The following is a 21,654-nucleotide window of genomic DNA, read 5'->3' as shown; positions in this document are numbered from 1 at the left end:
AATACACCGGAATCATTAATATCAATATCTTTAACTTACTGCTAACTGATTCGACCTCAAGATTATGTGAGGAAAGTTCCTTGTCTTTTCATAGCGAGTGTGAGATTCCTGACACACACCACAAACCCTGGTATGATGCAGGCAGTGCTGAAATATGCTGGAAACAGATGTGAGTGTAAATTCACAGCCGCTATATTTACCCAAACAGCACTCTTTTAGTCTCGCTTATTAATCACGACTGGCCTCACCAACATAAACAGTGATTTGATTCTGGTTTGCTTTTCTTTTTCAGTATTGCAATTAATGATTTCCTTTCCTCGTTATGAAACATTTAGATACTAATGAACCAAACTAGAGATTGCTAGTACATAATATTCCGTCTGTGTGTAATATTATGTCAACCCAACTGATATATGGGCAAATCCAGCGCATATATGGGAAGTCATATTGGTTCATATAATGAAAGCAGAAATAATATAAGACCAACAAGATAATATATAATAAAAAGTCTATTTGTATATGTTATGTGGACCAACATAACATCTCCTTGGGGGAGTGGAATCACCAATGGTGGTTTTTAAATTACTTAATCATACAGCTCTTAATAATTAAGCAACATGCTGTGACCTCGACTGCTTGTGGGAAACAAAATCCAACTAATAGCAGGAGGTGGGATGTGTGAATTATAATAAACTTACTGCTTCAAAGCATTAAGACTGTACAGTTTAGTAGCTGCATCATAAATGATTTCAGAGCTTTTTAATCCACATTTGCAACATGAAACAGAAGCTTTTTTCTGCCACGTTATTAAAGCAATCAGTTTACATTTTTAACCTTCCACACTACAGTGACAGAAGTTGCCAGGCCAATTAGAAATTAATTTTCTTGGCAGAGTCCTGCTGAATTTAGAAAAAAACACATGCAGAGAGGCTGGTACATCACTGTATATATGATAATAAACAAAACGGCAGTATTATTCACCATGCCATTGTAAAATTCACCTCAATCGTATTGCAGCTTTGCAATGCATTTCCAACCAATGCATGAGCTTGAAACATGACATGTAAGCTGTTCAAGCTGTCATTCAAATCTTAAGAGCTTTACAAGCATCTTAGATTTTTTTTAATACCAGTTGATCTCAGAAAAGCCCCAGTCAAGACCAAGGACAATATTGCGGACAAGCAAGGTTAGAATGCAAGCTGATAATTGAGCCAAGATGGGAGTAATAGTGGGGAAGCAGGAGGAGGATATGGGGAATGGAGTTGAAAGAAGGGTAGGGTAGCCGTGAGGCTGGAGACAGAAAATGTAGGAGCTTGGGAGATGGACAGCTAGGACGAAGCCAGTAAGGGGATGTTGGAAGGTAAACATGGGAGAATGAGGAAGAAAGGTGTGAGTAGAGAGTAAAAGATCATGATTGCTCAAGAGAAACAGCAGAGCCCACTAACCTTATGCAGGGAACAACAGGCAGCTTCAGTGGGAAATTTGCAGGAATGAAAAAAGGGCAAAGGCTGCAGGAGAGAAACAATTGATGAGCCATCAGTTTCTTTGAATAAATAGGGAGCAATTTGGGAACCACTAGGATAGAACAGTCTGCGATATTGTCGAGCAGAGCAGGAAAGGGAGGGGATGAGACAGTGTGGTGGTTTCCCAAGGAAAGGGAGAAGCTGAGGAAGTTTTTGAGTTGTGACATTGTTGTTGATTAGAGACTGGAATGAGGGGATGGAGATTTGTGAAGTGGACAGAGCTGCGGTGATAGAATTCCAAAACTGTCAAAGCAAGGTGAAGGGAACCACGAGGAAAGGAAGTGAGCAAAGTCAGGCAAGGTATAAATCAACAACAAAATTAGAGATGAAAAAATTCTCTTTTCTCTCTATATCAATATGACATACATATGGCAAAGTGAGGGGAAGCTCACACACCTAGCCTGCTCTACAACACAACTGCACTGGGATTTCATCAGACATTCTCCTGAACAGTTCCGATTTTAGCACAAATTCAGGATTTTGACCAATTCTTCAATGACGTTACAGTCATTGATCAAGGACACTCTGAGGAACTTTTGTAACTTGACTGTCCAAGGCCTGAAACAACAAGGAGAATTGACCAGTTCTTTGTAAACAATACATTTTTATTACAGTATGTTGCAGCAATCATTTTTTAGCCAATGTTGCATGACACTCAACATTGGAAACCTTTGTGAAAATGGCTTTAAGAGGTAAATATTGATATCTTTAAAATGGGTTGCCCTCTTCTCCAGGACTTTTCCATGTACTGCTAAAGTGTCAACCTCTAGGGATTATTATCCAGGAGTTTCCAGTGATAAAAGACAAATTTGTTATTTGCAATGAATTACCCAAAAGAAAAACAAAGAATGGAAAAATAAAGTAATTTTTCCTCTTTGTTGAATGTTTTGATTCCTAACATATAAAAATATTGGCGATGGAAAAAGTTGTGTTTGACTTAGAGAGATTAGAGCAGGAAGTCATGTGATGAAATATCCAAAATGTATACCCAGCCTAAGCTGGTAAAAATGAGGGGGAATATATTGATGATTGCAGCACTACATGTATAATTGCTATGTATAGCAATATCACTTTCAATAGAACATTGTTGAAAGATCAGCCTGTGAGACAGAAAGTGAAGCTAATGCCTTGGTATATAATCCACCAAAGTTAAATGTTGATTACATTCCACACAATGTGGAAACAGGCCCTTCGGCCCAACCAATCCACATCAACCCTCTGAAGAGGAACCCACCCGGACCTATTCCCTCTAACTAATGCACTTAACTCTATGGGCAACTTAGCATGACCTAGCCTGCACATCTTTGGACTGTGGGAGGAAACCCACACAGACACAGGGAGAACGTGCAAACTCCACACAGACAGTCACCCAAGGCTGGAATCGAACCTAGGTCCCTGGCGCTGTGAGGCAGCAGTGCTAACCACTGAGCCACCATACCACTCCACTTCTCTTTACATAGTCACTGCACATATACATTGCTTTCTGTTTAAATTTCTCATTTCCACCATTGACAATTATATTTGTCCCTTAAATTTGAGAAAAAAGGCAAAGTTTAGCTTTTAACCATTGCAATTATAGAGATGGTTATTTTCCTTATATCATGGTGGAAATATTCAGTACTCAAGTATAGAGAGGATGAAAAAGGAATGGAGGATTCCTCTAATATGTTTCCATCCCAATGCATGGTGTAATGATTTTATCAGCATTCTTGATGAGCAGTCCTTATCCTATGTTTGAGTAAGTATAAGGCTAGTGTCAAAATTAAAAATGACAATGGAGATGGTCACCCTAGTCCCACCTCACCTGTTTCTCATACGATCAATAACTACTCCATTTGGAAGTGAGTTCAGGAAAAGACGTTGGGGATTATGTCAAGATGCCAATGGAATTAAGGATCCGTAGAGGTTCTGGAGTGCTCGAGAGAAGCATCAAAAGCAAATAATGTTTCAGCTCAGAGTTTGGACTCCTGCCTCAGATAATTTTCAGGCAGAAATATCAGTGCTGAAGAGCTCAGTGTCAGCCGCTGAGACATTCAAAACTCTGTTATGTCATATGATGAACAGTTGAGGACTCTGGGTCTGTAACTGGGGTTTAGAAGGATGAGGTGGGGCCTCTGATTGAAACTTACAGAATACTGAGAGGCCTGGACGGACATGGAGAAGATGTTTCCGCTGATAGGAGAAACTTGGACCCAAGGGCAAAGCCTCAGTGTGAAAGGACGACCCTTCAGAACTGAGATAAGAAGGAATTTCTTTAGCTCGAGGGTGGTGACTCTGTGGAGTTCATTGCCACAGAAAGCTGTGGAGATCAAGTCATTGGGTGTATTTAACATAGAGATAGATAGGTTCTTAATTAGTAAGGGGAATCAAGGGTTATGGGGAGAAGGCAGGGGAATGAGATTGAAAAATGTATCAGCCATGATCGAATGTCAGAGCAGACACAATCCACAAAATGGCCGAACTCTGCTCCTATATGTTATGGTCTTATTCCTCTGGCTGTATCCCTCGTCTTTCCTACATAATTGTCAGCTGCAAATTTACATCCCCATTCCTCATGCTGTGGAATCCCATCCATTAACTGACTTGACTGTTCAATACTATCTTTGCATTTTAAGCACCCCCTTGAAAACTCATCTTTTTAACCAAGCCTCATCTCATTTCTCCTCTTCACTTTATTCCTTAATTCACCTGTGAGTTTACTCATCACATTTTATTCTATGGTAAAAGTGCTATATAAATCCAATTTGTTGTTGAGTTCTTTGAAATTCCTTCCTTTACAGGTGTAGAAAATGTGAGGGTATATTTTGTCCATTGGAACATCTACCTTATCCATTAATATTAATAGTTGAAAAAAAAGACTATTTCCATTCTTGGATAAATCTATGAAAATGATATCGTTGTTTACCCTGCCCTATTGTTATTCAATTCATCCCAGCTAGAATTGCACAGTTCTACTTGCAAACAACAAATTGACATATAAGAGAGTTACTCTGCTGGCAAAATTCGGAATGTTGCTCATCGATTGCCAAATGGGAATCGTTCAGTTCCATCATAAATGGAAAAGGTTTTGATTTTATTCTTTACTTCAACAAAAAGAAGTGTGAACAAAAAGAAATCTTAAGTTCAGCAAGCTATGTTTGTTACACTCAACTCCAAATGTGCGAATGGTTTATATTGAGTCTTTCAGAGGATGAATCATAATATAAGTGTTACTGAAAAAAAAAGTAAGAAATTGGTTAGCCTTCAGACCCAATTCCAAAACAATATGCTATTGAATATATTTATATTTTACTGAAAGTCAACAATTCTCCCATTAACTGGTGACTCATGCCATCCTTGTACTGTGACTCCATCATGGAAAGCTTATGCTCAATCTCCTGCTGCATCTGCGTCAGCTCATACACTCAGTCTTCATAACTAATTATCACTGAGTGCAGGTCTTAATACAGACTGCACACTCTTGCACCATCACACCTGAGATTTCTTGCCCCTGGCTCTCACAACACATGTATTGAGGGTCATTAAGATTCATAATTTTCTGCCTGTCTATCCCACACAAAGGTATTAGCTGCCCATAAGTGTATGTCAGTCCAGATGAAAAAGCAATGTGCAGTCTTCACTGATTCTGGTATTTCACAATCTTTAATTCAATCACATTGAATCGTGAGACTATTGCAGACTCAATTAAGGTTCAAACACCCTGATTGCTTACGATTAGAACAGAAATGATCACCATTGTGCTCAAACACACAAAAAGGAAGACTCAAATCTAAAGATCAATAAGATTTCAAAGATATAAAAGCATCATGCTCCAATATTTGTTTATTCATTCTTCTATGTGTTCTTTTAATTGCTATTATTTTGTTTTCCATCCACGTCATGCACAGTAGTCCATTGGCATTATTTAATCACTACATATAAAGTTGTTTTTTATCCAATTATCTTAACATTTTATTTATGCAATATGGTAATACATTCTCAGATATTTAGAGCAAATTATTTGGGTAAGTGATGAATGGTCAATAAATTCCACCTTTTGTAGCACTAATGGCTGCACCCTGGGTCAACTCATTTGCTGCTAAAACACTTTATCCATCATTTTGTTACCTCTTCACTTGACTATTGCAATGTACTCTTGACTGGTCTCTTCACATTCGAACTGCAATAAACCTGGGTTTATCTATATCTCTGCTGTGTGTATCTTAAATTGCAAAAATCCCATTCACTTATAAATCCCCTCAGCACTAACCTATAGAGCCTCACACTTAAGAGCTGCATTTATTTTGGAATTTTTCTGCTTCTTTTCAAATCCTTCATTGCCTCATTGCTTCTGATCTCTAATCTCCCCAGTACTGCAACCATTTCTGATGAAGGGCTTATGCCCAAAACGTTGATTCTCCTGCTCCTCAGATACTGCTTGACCTGCTGCGCATTTCCACACTCTCGACACTGATCTCCACTATCTGCAGTCCTCACTTTCTCCTAGTACTGCAACCTTCCCAGATAACTGCACATCCCCAATTCTAGCCTCCAATTACCAATTTTTAATCATTGTTGTAGATCTTGTTGATGCTTACCATTTGTTCTGCAGGTACAAATGATAAGCATCCACAATAATATCAATTTTAAACCGTTCTCATTTTCATTTTAATATATTAGTCCTTTATATCAAACATTATGGTCTCCTGGGATAGCACACTGTAAATGTACACACAGTATCCCAATTAACCTGACATTCAGACTGAGATTGATCAAAGGCATGAACCAGGCTTCTGTACCAAACAAGAATTAATAGGAATAATTAGACTATAGCTACAAATAAAAAAAACTCTAAACCATTGGCATATAACATAAAACTCTCATTTAAATAGATAACTTACAGTGTGGAAACAGGCCCTTCAGCCCAACAAGTCCACACCGACCCATTCTCCTATATTTACCCCTTCACCTAACACCACAGGCAATTTAGCTCAGCCAATTCACCTAACCTGCACATTTTTGGACTGTGGAAGGAAACCGGAGCACCCAGAGGAAACCCACGCAGACACGGGGAGAATGTGCAAACTCCACACAGAGAGTCACCTGAGTCGGGAATTGAACTCTGGTCTCTGGCGCTGTGAGGCAGCAGTGCTAACCACTGTGCCATCATGCCGCCCACAAATTATCCCATAATAATTTTTATTAATACAATGCATACAGCCAAATCAACAGGGAACCTAGATTATTGGGAGAGGTACAGTAAAACTGCAATGTCAATTCAATGTTCTTTGCTTCCTGTTTCTAAGGATAAGATTATCCTACTTCAGCTAGCCATGCTCTAGGTGCCCAGTTGTTTTTCTTTGGAAACTCCCACTGGCTTGTAAGAAGTACAAAACAATTGATAGACTTGGAAAAATGGCCCTGCTTGTCAATTCAAAAGTCACAACTCACAGCAACTGCTACAGGAAAAGTTACTGGCTTTCTTCAAGTTTAAACTGAGTTTTTTTCCACACTGCAGAAAACAGGCCCTTTCTGTTGGAGAGAACAACTGCACAATTTTGTTGGCTTTCTCTCGCAGTATTGATGTCTCTGTATCGTGTTTTCAGTTCCAACCTGGTCAATTAGCTGAAATCCAGCTTTGCTTGTATACAGTTTCTCTGCTCCTGATCATCTGCACATCACAGGAACCAAGAGTTACAAACAAAAGTCCACTACAGGTACTGAATTCCTTGCTGTGAAATTATGCAACCATCCTGGTAAGTCCCTGCTTTTTTACAAACAGTTCTTTCTCCTTGTAGCACATAGTTTTTTAAACACACAATTAAAAGACACAAATCTGACATTAATTCACAAACAAGTTGACGGTAAAGAGAATCAAATATTTTAGAAGTTGTTATAGCTTTGATTTTTCTGTTTCAGTTTTGTGCAGTTTGTCATAGAACATAGAATTTTCTCATGCATTTGGTATGCAAATAGAGTCATAGAGGTGTACAGCACAGAAACAGATCCTTTGGTCCAACTCATCCATGCCAACCAGACACCCTAACCTAATCGAATCCTAATTGCCAGCACTTGACTCATATTCCTCTAAACACTTTCTATTCATATACCCATCCAGATGTCTTTTAAATGTTGTAATTATATCAGCCTCCACTGCCTGTGGCAGCTCATTCCATATGTACACCACGCCCTGCGTGAAAGAGTAGCCTTTTAAATTTATCACATCTCACCTAAACCTATGCCCCGATTTACCTTTCCAAAATGCAGCACTTCACATTTATCTAAATTGAACTCCATCTGCCACCTTCAATTTTGGTGTCATCTGCAAACATATTAACCATACCTCCTATGTTCATATACAAATCATTTACATAAATGATGAAAAGCAAATAACCCAGCACTGATCCTTGTGGCACACCACTGGTCACAGGCCTCCAGTCTGAAAGGCAACCCTGCACCACCACCCCCTGTCTTCAATCTTCGAGTCAGTTCTGTATCCAAATGGCTACATTTGAAGAAATTAACTTATTTGTGTTAAATGGCCAAATCAAAGATCAGTACAAATGCATGCAGTGTTGATGTAAAGTATGCATTACTGGTTACATGCTCCATAAACAAAGTCTTGTTACTGAAAGACATCATTTTATTCCAAACAACAAGTACACCTTTGTAACCTCTTCTTTCTCTTTCCTTGTCACACACAGGGCCAAACCAGACTATATTCTACTTGAAGCTAAGTTACTGCTCACATAAGAGACTGCATGATCTCCCTGCCATCAGTCTCTTGTGGAATTCTGGTGAATTCACCACCCTTTTAACTTCAACTCATCCAAATTTCTAGTTTCAATTCTATATTACTTAAAGCCTAGCTCAGCAATCAACCTTGCCTCTGCCTTGGGGCATCCACTCATTGTCCCTTCGAACATTACAGCCTGAGTCCATGAAGTGGTGCCAAACCAGGATAAAGCCTACAGCCAGAAGAAAGCACCTTGCACGTTGATAAAGGTTGATCCTGGAAGACAGTACTGAGTAGGTAGTGGGAAATTCAGTCAGGTTTCCACAGAATGCCAGCTGCACTTGATGCCTTAGAACATCACAAACATTATCTGTGATTTTGGGCCACTGGCCTATATGCAAATAGGTCCCTACATCATACAAGATTAGAGTGGTGCTGGAAAAAGCACAGCAGGTCTGGCAGCATCCGAGGAGCAGGAAAATCGATGTTTCAGGCAGGAGCCCTTTATCAGGAATCCAAAACATTGATTTACCTGCTCCTCGGATGCTGCCTGACCTACTGTGCTTTTCCAGCACCACTCTAATCTTGACTCTGATCTCCAGCATCTGCAGTCCTCACTTTCCCCTACACCATACACCCCACCACCTCCAACAATCACTGTTTCTGATGAAGATTTATGCATTCTCCAAATTCCTCCCATCACAGATGGCTGTGCAAATGCATGACTATAAAACCAAAAATTCATAATGTAACTATGTCTCACTTATTTCCTGATACAGTAAAGTGAGTGTGTGAATGTGTATGTCTGTGCTTGGTCTGGATTTTCTGATGGCTAGACAATCCTTCTTCAAGCATCAAAGAGTAGTGCACGTGCAAAATCCCCAACGTAGCAGACTCCAAAGGGATTGGCAGGTAAAGGAACATTTCACTGGACAATTCCCCTATGCTCAGAACTCTCCAAAAGTCTCCATTTAAATCAGAGCATAGAGGGTTCTGATGAAATTAAGTAACCAGTCACTCAGGAAAAGTTAGATGATTAAATATATAGTCAACTTTGCTTAATTGATCCCATTGATGTGTCATATACCCCCAGCTACACCAACCCCTGATCACTTATACATCCGAGCACCAACAGCCAGTTCAAACACATCTAACTCCCACTGACCCAAGACCCAACCTCCAACAACCCCCCAGCTATCACCACCAGATCCAACCCTTGCCATCCCTCAGGCCTGAACCCTGGGATCACCACCCACCACCCAAACATCTACTCTCCCCAACCCGTCAGATCCAATTTCTCACACCCCTTGCAATCTACCCAAAACTGCACCATTTATCTGGCTCCCATGCATCCTGGACCACAGAATCATAGAATCCCTATAGTGTGAAAGCAGGCCATTCAGCCCATTGAATCCACACCGATCCTCCAAAGAGCATCCCACCCAAATTTAACCCCCTACCCTATCCCTGTAACCCTGCATTTCCCATGGCTAATCCACCTAACTTGCACATCTTTGGACTGTGGGATGAGACCAGAGCACCCGGAGGAAACCCATGCTGACAGGGGTAGAATGTGCAAACTCCAATCAGACGGTCGCCAGAGGATGGAATCAAACCCCGGGTCCTTGACGCTGAAGCAGCAGTGCTATCCATTGAGCCACCATGCTGCCCTGCAATGGCTCTATACTAACTTGGCTCCTTTCCCCCCTCCCACTTGGCGTTCTAGTCACCTAGCAACCTACCATTACCCAGCTGACACCTTATGTACCTAGCAACCTTCTATCCTGGCATCCTACTCTCTGGTATCCTACACTCTAGCCAGCCAGCATCCAATGCACCTTCTACCCTTCTAACCTGGCAGCCTACTTATCTGTAGGGCACCTTACCCTCCCAGCACCCTAACATTACACTTACCTTACGTACTTACAGCTTGATAGCAGCTGTGGTTGTGTGAACCTTTAAATTGCTGACCACAGCAGCTGTGAATAGGAATGTGCTGCACTACAAAACAACCATCAAAATGGAAGCATGAAGGAGACTTCATTGGAATCTCCGTTCTGAAATGTGAAACTCCCTTTTTTGGGGAAAAGGAAGGGCCTGGAGTAGCAATCTGGGTGAGATTGCTGATTCTCAGAAAATCTATTCTCAAATACAAAACAGACAGTTATTGGCTACTCCAGAATTTTAAACAAAGTCCAGCTAAGTAAAAGATGGTCACCACCATTTATACTGGGTACGTGCCTGAGAACAGAATCTTCCTGCTGTACACAATGGACAGTACAATATATGTAGGGCTTTAACAATGAGAATTTACTGAAGAGGCACAAATTTAAAATTTTGACACATTTAAAACAACTTCAAATGATAGAACAGGAATTCTGAACAATACCATGTGACAGCAGAGGCTGAGCCAACAATTATGCTTAAAATGTCAAGCCAGTCTTCACATTTCACTCCATTCTTAAGGTCATAATTAACGAGCCCTGGTTATGCCATTCCCATTTTTAGTGTAGGCTTGACTGAGTTCCAAAGACATGCTTTAACTACAGGATGTTTCATTAATCACACAAATGTGCCCCATGAGTCAAATATAATATTACTTCAGAGACTGCATCAAAATGGTGTACATTTATAAAAGTGACTGAGTTTAGATCGTTATTGTAGCTATTTTCTAGAGTAATTGTCTAACCAAAAATGAAAACAATTATATTAAACAAACATTTTAAATTAACAAGCTCATGCAGTTTTTGGTTATTGGTCTCTGTTTTATACCACTTCAGTCACTGATTTTATAGAATACTATGACCACATTTGGGAATACTGTGAATAGTTCTGTCATCTATTTCAGAAAAAAGGACATGCAGGCACTGGAGAGGGCACAATGAAGATTTCCTACAGTGATATCAGAGCAGAGATGTTATCCTGATTTTAGGAAAGATCAAACAAGTTGGGCTATTGTTTGTACAAAAGACAGAGGAGTGACCTGATGGATTCCTTTCTAAATATGAATGACTTTGATGTGCCGTACACTGAAAAAAAATGTTTGCACTTGTAGATAAGATGAGAACGAGGGCTAATAAAAAAACGTCACTGACAAATCCACCAGAGAATTCAGAAGCAATGTTTGCAGCCAGAGAATGGTTAGAATATGGGACTTGTTTACTCAAGATAACAAGCAGTAGGAGTAACAGTAGTTGTAGTTAACTTGGAAATATCAGGGGAAGTTAGGTATGCACAAGGAAGGAGGGAATAAAAGAATATGCTGATGGGGCTGGCTAAAGAAACTTGGGAGAAGGTACATGTGGAGCATATAGACCTGTTGGCGAGAATGGTCTGTTTCTGTGTTGCAAATATTTTGGAGTCAGATTCTCTGTGGCTCTATACTTTGTATATTTCATCTAACTGTAATTACCATCAATGTGAAACAGTACCTGTTCATATAGCTCCACCACTTTAGTTTTGTTCACTCCTTCAATCAAAACTATTACTGTGTTGCTCACATTTCTGTCATATGATCTACTGTGGTTAAAATGACTAGAGCTAGCTGAGTGGACTGGCTACTGGCTGTGGATTTGAACTAATGAATACAACTGCTTCTGCCAGAAATAAATAGAGCATTTAAGACGTCATAATCAGAAATTTGCAATTGATATCCTGATAAGTGGATAATGGTTCTCTTTTTTGGCTGATGTCATTGCAATCACTTTCAAGTGACAGTGATTATTTGATGCATTAGACCACATTAAGATTGTAAGAACATAAGAAAATCAGAGTAGGGGTTGAACACATAGTCCCTTGAGATAGATCTTCCATTCAATATAGGAAAGATGTTGCAAAATTTGAAAGAGTTCAGAAAAGATTCACAAGGATGATGTCAAGGTTGGAGGATTTGAGCTACAGGAAGAGGCTGAATAGACTGGGGCTAGTTTCCTGGAGCATATGGGGTAACCTTATAGAAGTGTATAAAATCATGAGGGACATGAATATGGTGAATAGCCAAGGTTATTTTCCCAGAGGAGAGGAGTCCAAAACTAGATGGCATAGGTATAAGGTGAGAAGGGAAAGATTTAAAAGGGATCTAAGGGGGAGAATTTCTCATGCAGAGGGTATAGAGAGAGTACAGAATGAGCTGCCAGAGGTGCCATTTCAAATTCCAAACTATGTGTATCTCTCCACAAATGCTGCCAGAGCTGCTGAGTTTCTGAAGCAATTTCTGTTTCTTTATTTCAGGTTTCCAGCTCTCGCAGTACTTTTGTTTTTAATTGAGGGATTGAGTCAAATGGAAGTGGATAGTAAATGTGTTAGTGGTGAGAAGCAGGAGAGCTGGTCAGGAGAGCTGACTTATGTGTGTGGGAATAGCAGAGGGCAGGAAAGATGTGTAGATTGGGAGGATGAGGTGGGCGAGAGTGACTGAATGGACTACATGCAGGAATGAGAGTTGGGTTTCCATGAGCTCTAGTATGAGGTGTGTACTATGACAAAATTAGATTGAATAGTGATGATGCTGTGAGTGGAAGCTAACAGTGAAAGGCAGCATTTACTCTTACAGAGAGCAGAAAATCATTAACCCTCTTTTGGCCCTACTGGCTGTCATCCCATATTCCCAATTCCTTCGTCTCCGCCGCAAAAAAATCTGCTCCCAGGAGAACCAGTTCCAAATCCATACAACCCAGATGGCCTCCTTCTTCAAGGACCGCAATTTCCCCCCAGACATGGTCGACGATGCCCTCCACCGCATCTCTTCCACTTCCCACTCCTCTGCCTTTGAGCCCCGCCCCTCCAACCGCCACCAGGACAGAACCCCACCGGTCCTCACCTACCACCCCACCAACCTCCATGTACAGCGTATCATCCGCCGTCATTTCCGCCACCTCCAAACGGACCCCACCACCAGGGATATATTTCCCTCCCCTCCACTATCAGCATTCTGAAAAGACCACTCCCTCGGTGACTCCCTCGTCAGGTCCACACCCCCCACCAACCCAACCTCCACTCCTGGCACCTTCCCCTGCAACCGCAAGAAATGCAAAACTTGCGCCCACACCTCCCCCCTTACTTCCCTCCAAGGTCCCAAGGGATACTTCCATATCCGCCACAAATTCGCCTGCACCTCCACACACATCATCTATTGCATCCGCTGCACCCGATGTGGCCTCCTCTATATTGGGGAGACAGGCCGCCTACGTTTCAGAGAATACCTCTGGGACACCTGGACCAACCAACCCAACCACCCCGTGGCTCAACACTTCAACTCCCCCTCCCACTCCACCAAGGACATGCAGGTCCTTGGACTCCTCCATCGCCAGACCATAGCAACACGACGGTTGGAGGAAGAGCGCCTCATCTTCCGCCTCGGAACCCTCCAACCACAAGGGATGAACTCAGATTTCTCCAGTTTCCTCATTTCCCCTCCCCCCACCTTGTCTCAGTCAAATCCCTCGGACTCAGCACCGCCTTCCTAACCTGCAATCTTCTTCCTGACCTCTCCGCCCCCACCCCACTCCGGCCTATCACCCTCAACTTGACCTCCTTCCACCTATCGCATTTCCAACGCCCCTCCCCCAAGTCCCTCCTCCCTACCTTTTACCTTAGCCTGCTGGACACACTTTCCTCATTCCTGAAGATGGTCTTATGCCCGAAACGTCGATTCTCCTGCTCCTTGGATGCTGCCTGACCTGCTGCGCTTTTCCAGCAACACATTTTCAGCTCTGATCTCCAGCATCTGCAGTCCTCACTTTCTCCTCCTGGCTGTTTCTTATAACCTGATACATCACACCGGGCTATTTCTGTCCCGGCTGGCTGTGTCTGGTAGTGTGGCCCACTTTGGTAACCTGGCGACTTCCCCACCCACACGCATCTCCGGGGCTCTGTTGGTAAAGTGGGGTGCCAACATTTCTCCTTGCACCAGTAGCAATGGTACAGCATTGCAGTGCGAAGGCCAGTTTCTGGGTTGCAGCATCTGAAGTGGAGCTGGGGTTTAAACAGGAGGCCAGTGGTACCCCGGCAACAGCAAGCACCCCCACCACTTCTGCCGCATCAGCACATGGGAGGGGTGCCGGACAGGTTGGGTGCATTATTAATGAGCAAAACAGCAGAGAATTGTGCGAGATAAATCAATGTAAGCCTTGGTGCGCCATCTACCATGCATGTTCCTGACAAAAACTTCGCCAACAAACAGGTAAAATTCATGCCTTTGTGCTCGTCTTCCCTGGAGGAGACACAAGAAATCATCCAAAATCAGACATCCAAGGGATAATGTGGAACTGATAGAAACTGAAATTAGAAAGAAGGCTGTTGTGGAGATAGTAACAGGACAGAAGGCGAATAAATTCAGAGGACCTGATATTCTATGTCTCAGTGTTGGAAGAGGCAGCTTATAGCGATACATTGATGACCATCTTTCAAACTGCGATTGATTCCAGAATGGTTTCTGCAGATGGAAAGGTAGTAAATATCACCCCAATATTTAAGGCATGAGGGAGAGAGAAAGTACGGACCTGCAGATCTGTCAGTCTTAGGGGAATTGTCACAATGGTATTGTCAGTAGGTTAGTAATTCAGAGACAAAAACAGGAAGTGCTGGAGAAACTCAGCAGGTCTGGCAATATCTGTGGAGTGAAAGCAGAGTTAATATTTTAGGTCCAGTGACCCTTCTTCAGAAACAAAAACTGGGAGCAGACAAAGGGATTACTTTAGTAAGCCAGGGAAGACGTAAATGCTGAATAGGTGACAATAGGAAGTGGTAACTGTTGAAAACAGTTTGGCTGTGTTGGGAGCAACCCAGGCAGCACAGGACCTAAGGTTGAGTGATTATAGCAACATACATGGAAGCAGGTGTATATGTGCTCTCAGTTCAAAAGTAATTAATAAATGCTGGCCCAACCAGTGAAGCATACATCCTTGGAATCAATAAAAAGAAAATCAAAAGTAGGGAAAATGCTATGATCGGTTATAAAGGATGTAATAAGTATAATCTACTTGGACAGTTAGCATGGACTTGTGAGTGGGAAATCATATTTGATGAATCCATTGGAATCTTTGAGCATGTCATTAACAGAATTGATAAAGGGGAGTTGGTAGCCATTGTATACTTGGATTTTCAGAAGGTTTTGTTAAAATCCCCTGCAGGAGGTTGGTTATCAAAATTAAAGCACATGGGATTGGTCGGAAAGTACTGGCATGGATTAAAGATTGGGAAACAGTCAGAAAACAGAAGACAAATGAATGAGTCATTCTCACATTGGCAGACTGTGACTTGGGATATCACAAGAGTCAGTACTTGGGTCCCAGGTGTTGACAATGTGTATCAATGATTTAGATGTGGGACCAAATGTGATATTTCCAACTTTGTGAATGACACAAACCTGGATGAGAATGCATAGTATGAAGATGATGCAAAGCAGTTTCAAGAGAATTTGAACAGGCTTAGTGAATGGGAAAGAACACAGCAGCAAGTATCTAATATGGAACAGTATGAGATTATCCACTTTGGTAGAAGGAACAGATGTGCAGGATATTTGTTTATTGATAAGAGATCAGAAAGTGTAGATGCACAAAACAGCTGAGGTGTCCTCATCAATGAAGTCATTGAAGATGCATCAGTATGCAGGTACAGAAAGCAATTAGAAAGCTCATGGTATGTAACCTTTAGCAGTGAAGTCTTGCTTCAATTGTGTAGACTTTTGGTTAGTTGAAACTTTATTGCTGGAACAGCACAGCAGGTCAGGCAGTATCCAGGGAACAGGAGATTCGACGTTTCGGGCACAGGCCCTTCTTCAGGAATGAGCAGAGAGTGTTCAGCAGGAGAAGATAAAAGGTAGGGAGGAGGGACTTGGAGGAGGGGCGTTGGAAATGTGATAGGTGGAAAGAGGTCAAGGTGAGGGTGATAGGTCGGAGTAGGATGGAGGCGGAGAGGCCAAGAAGAAGACTGCAGGTCAGGAAGGCGGTGCCGGGCTGGAGGGATTCGGCTGAGACAAGGTGGGGGGAGGGGGGATGAAGAAACTGGTGAAGTCCAAGTTCATCCCCTGTGGTTGGAGGGTTCCCAGTCGGAAGATAAGACGCTCCTCCTCCGACCGTCGCATTGTTGTGGTTTGGCGGTGGATGAGTCCAATGACCTGCATATCCTCGGTGGAGTGGGAGGGGGAGTTGAAATGCTGTGCTACAGGGTGGTTGGGTTGGTTCGTCCGGGTGGCCCAGAGGTGCTCTCTGAATCGCTCCGCAAGTAGGCGGCCTGTCTCCCCAATATAGAGGAGGCCACACCGGCTGCAGCGGATGCAGTAGATGATGTGGGTGGAGGTGCAGGTGAATCTCCCCCATAGACATTTGGTTAGACCACACCTGAAGTGCTGTGTGCAGTTTTGATTTCCTTGTTATTGCCATATAGGAAGTGCAATGAAAGTTCATAGATTTGTTTTCAGTTTGGTGGGACTGCCGATGAAGAGAAATTGGGCAAGGAGTGCCTCTATTCTCTCGAGTTGTGAAGAATGAGGTGTGATCTCATTGAAACTTACAAAATGTTTGAATAAATAAGAAGGGTACATGCAGGTAAGATGTTTACACTGGCCAGGCAGTCAGCACCATAAGACATAAGAGGAGAAGGAGGCCATTTATCCCATCAACTCTGCTCCTCCATGCAATCAATCATGGCTGATCTAATAATCCTCAACATCAGGATCTTGTATTTTTCCCATAACCCTTGATTCCCTTATTGATTAAAAGTCTATCTCAGCCTGGAATATAATTAATACCTCAACAACTCTCTGTGGTGAAGAATTCCACCTGTTGGGTCTGCTTGATCATATTATGTATTGCTGAATATTCTGTTACAACATCCTTTGTAATAGACTTTAACATTTTTTGACTAAGTTAACTGGCCTATAATCACCTTTTTGTGTTTCCTTTTCTTTTTCAATTAAAAGTGTTAAATTGGCAGTTTTCTAATCTTCTGAATACTCTAGAATCTAAGGATTCTTGGACAATTACTACCAGCACATCCATAATTCTGTATCTACTTCCATTAATATCCCAAGATACATCATTTCAAATGGCTTTCAGATTCTCTATTATTTTTTCTCCAGTGATAGTTATTGTATTTATTTCCTCTTCTCCTTCTCCCTCCTGATTATTTAGCAATTTTAGAGTGTTATTAATGTCTTCTACTATGAAGACTGGTGCAACTTATGTGTTCAACTCCTCTGCCATTTCTTGGTTCTCCAATATTATTTCCCCAGCCTCTCTCTTTAAAAGTGCCTACAGTAACTTTGGAAGCAAAATTTTAAAGCAATGGGGATGCCACTCGGTCTGAGATGAAGAGAAAATTGTTTTCACTCAGTATGTTGGAAACCTTTTGAATGATCTAAGGCAGAGGCCTGTGGAAGTTCAGTCATGGAGTATGTTTAACGTACAGATTGAGAGATTTTTGATTACTGATGCATACAGGGTTAAGGGGTGATCGAATTGAATGGCACAGCAGGTTAGATCGGCTGAATTAATTTTTTTGTTCTTATTTTTCTATGTTGCTACTCGTGCGGGCTTAGGAGACAGGGAAATGAGGAAGGCAGCAATAGGGGCTTTGAGATGGAGTTTGAGTGAGGAAGGTGGCAAGAGGAAGGTTCAGTGAGGGAGCAGAGGCTGAGCAACATTTTCAATGGCTGCTCACAGTAATGGAGTCAATGAGGGAAACAGGAGACAGACAGAAACGGAGCCTGAGACTGAGATTGGTCTGACTAAGGTTTTGAAGCGAGAGTTGTAGTCTTTGGGAGCAAGTCCACTTGTTGTTTAATTTCAGGGAATCAGCCGGTGTCCATTATTTAGGCCGAAGGACAGTTTTTGATATCAGAAACTGACATCAGAGAATGTTGACTGCTTATTCCACCTGATAACTCATGTCAGGCTTTATCCTTATCCATTCATGGAGGAAGTCTACCAGGACAATGGTAATGGTCCACAGTGGCAGTAACATTCCCTTAATCATTAGGATATCGATCTCAGGTAAATTGAAAGGGATTACTGTACAACATGTAGAAATGATGCTGACCCCATTTTAAAAATCTAGAGTTGGTAAGATGACATTATATTCAAGTATTCTTAGGGCATTATGTACATGAAGAAAGAAAATGAGGAGAGGAACACTATCCCTGAGTTTAGCAAATATTGTCCCCACTCTGACTATGTATCCCATGTCTTGGCTTCTTTGAGTGCACTGATGTCCTTTATGTATACTGCTCTCCTGCTGGATATATGCCATCTGTGTGAACCTTGCCATGAAAGTAAGGAAGCAGCATTGGATACAGGAAATTGTTAGACGCAAAGTGTGAGTAAGGTGATGTTAATAGCTGTGTAAGAATAGCAACCTGCTGGGCAGAGGGGATGTTCATAACCCTTCACAGTTAGAGAGTAATCTATCTGTCATGAGCATATATTGTGCAGCTGGATTTTACTTGAAAGGATTTTTCAGTGAAAACCTTCTAACTCATCAGGACTTTCAAGTAGTGATTGCAATTTGCACTATGTAGCAGAATGGACATGCATAGCAAGCATTCGAAAGACTACAAGAAAATCTCTGTGGGATGAAATAGCAGCACGGCATGCAAACTATGCTGGTTTCCTGACAGCAGCAGTTAATTTCCTCAGGTTTCGATTTTTTTTCAAGGATAAAGGCAAATCCTCTGAACAATAAAAACAGCACTGACAAAGACAGTTAGTTTCTTCCGAACGTTCTGGGGAACAGAATGCCTGAGAGAGAGCTAAACAGATTAGTTTGTGAACAACCTCTTCATGTAGCACGTCAACTGCTGCATTAAGAAATCCTTTACTCGTACTTTCTGTTGATCCATTCTTACAGTGTGTGTAACTTTATAAAAAATGGTTTTCACTAATAGCTGTTGTGCACATTAAAACAGAGGACATTTTGCTTTCTAATTGCAGAAACTGGTGAATTCCACACTGGAAGCACAGTCTGAATGGCAACTGAGACCTGACAAGAAGATTTGTTGGGATTTCCTCATTTGTACTCGAAACAGGCATAACATTCACACCATAGTGTGTTCCTTTTTGGTTCATAGCCATATTATAAATCCTCATTTAATTGTAAACTTGTGGAGTAGAAAATAAGTTACACAACTAAAATAGGAAAAAACTAATTTCAAATAAGCTTTTATAGTGGCAGGAATACACAAATGAATTGTTTCCTTTAACTCTGGCATTTGTTTATGAGCAAAAGTCAAAGAAGCAATGGATTTCATATTGTCATTACACATGGCTGTGCACTTATTCTCCACAGGAATGAGAATAAGGAATACTTGACATTAAATTAAAATTAATAGTATGTGGAGAAAAGGAGTTTCTTGGTATAAATGAAATTTTAAAAAGTCCAGTTATTGTTGCAGTAATCTGAAAATTTATCCAATACTAAAAACCATTTAAGGTATGTGTACGTTTTATGATATGAATGACAGGTGGCCATACAACATACGTCAGAAAATATCAAGATACAAACTTATTTTAGTTTTGTAACAAAAATAGAAATAGCTGGAAAAGCTCAGCAGGTCTGGCAGCACCTGTGGAGAGAAATCAGAGTTAATGATTTGGGTCGAGTGACTCTTCCTCAGAAATGTTAGCCACGAACAGACCTGAAACGTTACCTCTGATTTCTCTCCACAGATGCTGCTAGACCTGTTGAGCTTTCTCAGCAATTTCTATTTTTGTTCCTGATTTACAGCGTTCATGGTTTTCTTGGTTTTTATTTTAGTTTTGTGCTGCTCTATCCACATAATCTCTATTTATGTGATACTTTTGCCAGGCTTTCAAAATATTGCAAGCACACTTTCATCAAACATATATGTGAATAATTAGAAATACTGAGCTAACAGTGAGTGACGTGTTAGTGGAATACTAACAATTTGATCATCAGTATCACCACCTAACACTTCAACCAATGCCAGCTGAAACCGTATTTACACAATTTGCTTTTTATTTCTCATATATCTCACTGTTGACTAACTTTGCCCACCATGTTGCCCATCAGACAATCCTGAATGCCCTATCCATAATGTCCAGTGTGTTCTTGTGATATTTGGGGCATCACACTGTCAGTTTACATGAAAGTATACTACATAATTTCAACTTCACTCACAAATTATTGTTACATTACGATGATGTTACTTTGCTGATCTCAGGGTCATCAACCAGTCTGACTCCAGAGAAAACTGGTGCAAGACCTCTTGGAGGAGAATAGCTCATCACTGCTTCAGTTTGAAACTCCACAGAGTGCATCTCCAGTCTCATTCCAAATCAGGTTTAAAAACTGTCTGCAGCTGATCCTGAAAATCTTCTGGACGCTTCAAAACTAACTGAAGTTAAATTCAAATGAATATGAGAACTTGCACTCCCTAAATGCTTCACTTGCTTGCATGGCACTTTTGTGCACCCAAGCACATACAAAGTAATTCCCTCGCCAGGAGAGAAAAGTTTTAGTCAATAGAATTAATGGAATACTTCCTCCACAGAATCCATGTCATCAGCACTGTTCTCACAATTGTAGCCACAGTAGGAAAGCACATTTGATACAGTGTTGCAAGAATTATCCTCTCCACAAACCATCCTGTGACCTCTGTGTTAAGTTGCCAATTTGGTATCAATGACTGCTATTCTACAGCTAGGTTCTTTTTGCAGTGGATGAACATCATTAATAGTCCACTTATTTCATAACAGTACTTCAGTCACTAAACAGGGCAGATTTCTATCAGTAATGCAGAACTGAATTTCAAAATAGTAAGTTTTACCTCAAATTATGTTAATGGAAATACTACAACTGCAGTTTTTCATCTTAAACAATGAAAACATTTCTTACTTTAAACTGGGAACCTACCTTACTGGCTCCAGGGAGTAAATGTAATTTGACATATGGATCAGCCAGTCCATTGTGGTCCATTGGCTTAAGACCCTTTGGGAACAAAAAGAATACTTAGTTTAATTGCTGATGATTACATCCATAAACACATCTGGTGAATCAATAATTAATAGTTACTGGCTTAGAACAACGTCTCTTATGCTATTATTCTTATGCTTTTTGTTTTACCAGACACACATGACTGTATGTATCTTAAAAACTAGGCTGGAGGAGATACAAATACATGAATTTAAAACAGGATATTGCTTTTGAACAAAATGTCTCTACATTAAAATTCACTGAATTGTGGGATATCGACCATAAAATGATAGCGTAGGGCATGCTGACCATGTCTAAAGAATGGGCTAATGGAGAAAGACTACAACAACATTACCACTGTGCTAATCCAAATGCAACATTCACCTCACCTTTAATGCCAGAATTTCATAAACACAATTAAATGTAAGACTCATGTTAACTGCTGGTTATCAAATAAAGCTAATATATTCTACATAAAGAAAACCAATG

At 41.1% G+C, this 21,654-nt stretch overlaps 1 protein-coding gene across 3 annotated transcripts in view; it reads right to left on the bottom strand.

The window, feature by feature from the left end:
- The window catches only part of LOC122564061 (double C2-like domain-containing protein beta), a 284,761-nt gene that overhangs the window by 158,693 nt on the left and 104,414 nt on the right, over window positions 1–21,654 (bottom strand). For 2 of the 3 annotated variants that reach the window (XM_043718544.2, XM_043718545.2), the window contains one exon: window positions 21,106–21,180. The exons of the other annotated variant lie outside the window; for it this stretch is intronic. In XM_043718544.2, the coding sequence (XP_043574479.1) occupies window positions 21,106–21,180 (75 nt within the window). The remainder of the gene's footprint in view (window positions 1–21,105; window positions 21,181–21,654) is intronic. 3 annotated transcript variants of the gene reach the window in all.

Source organism: Chiloscyllium plagiosum, unplaced genomic scaffold, assembly GCF_037043375.1.
Source record: "Chiloscyllium plagiosum isolate Xiang-an unplaced genomic scaffold, Cpla_swu_hap1 HiC_scaffold_31, whole genome shotgun sequence".
NCBI lineage: Eukaryota > Metazoa > Chordata > Chondrichthyes > Orectolobiformes > Hemiscylliidae > Chiloscyllium > Chiloscyllium plagiosum.
The sequence above is the reverse complement of the archived record's forward strand: the minus strand, read 5'-3'. Positions and strand labels throughout refer to the sequence as shown.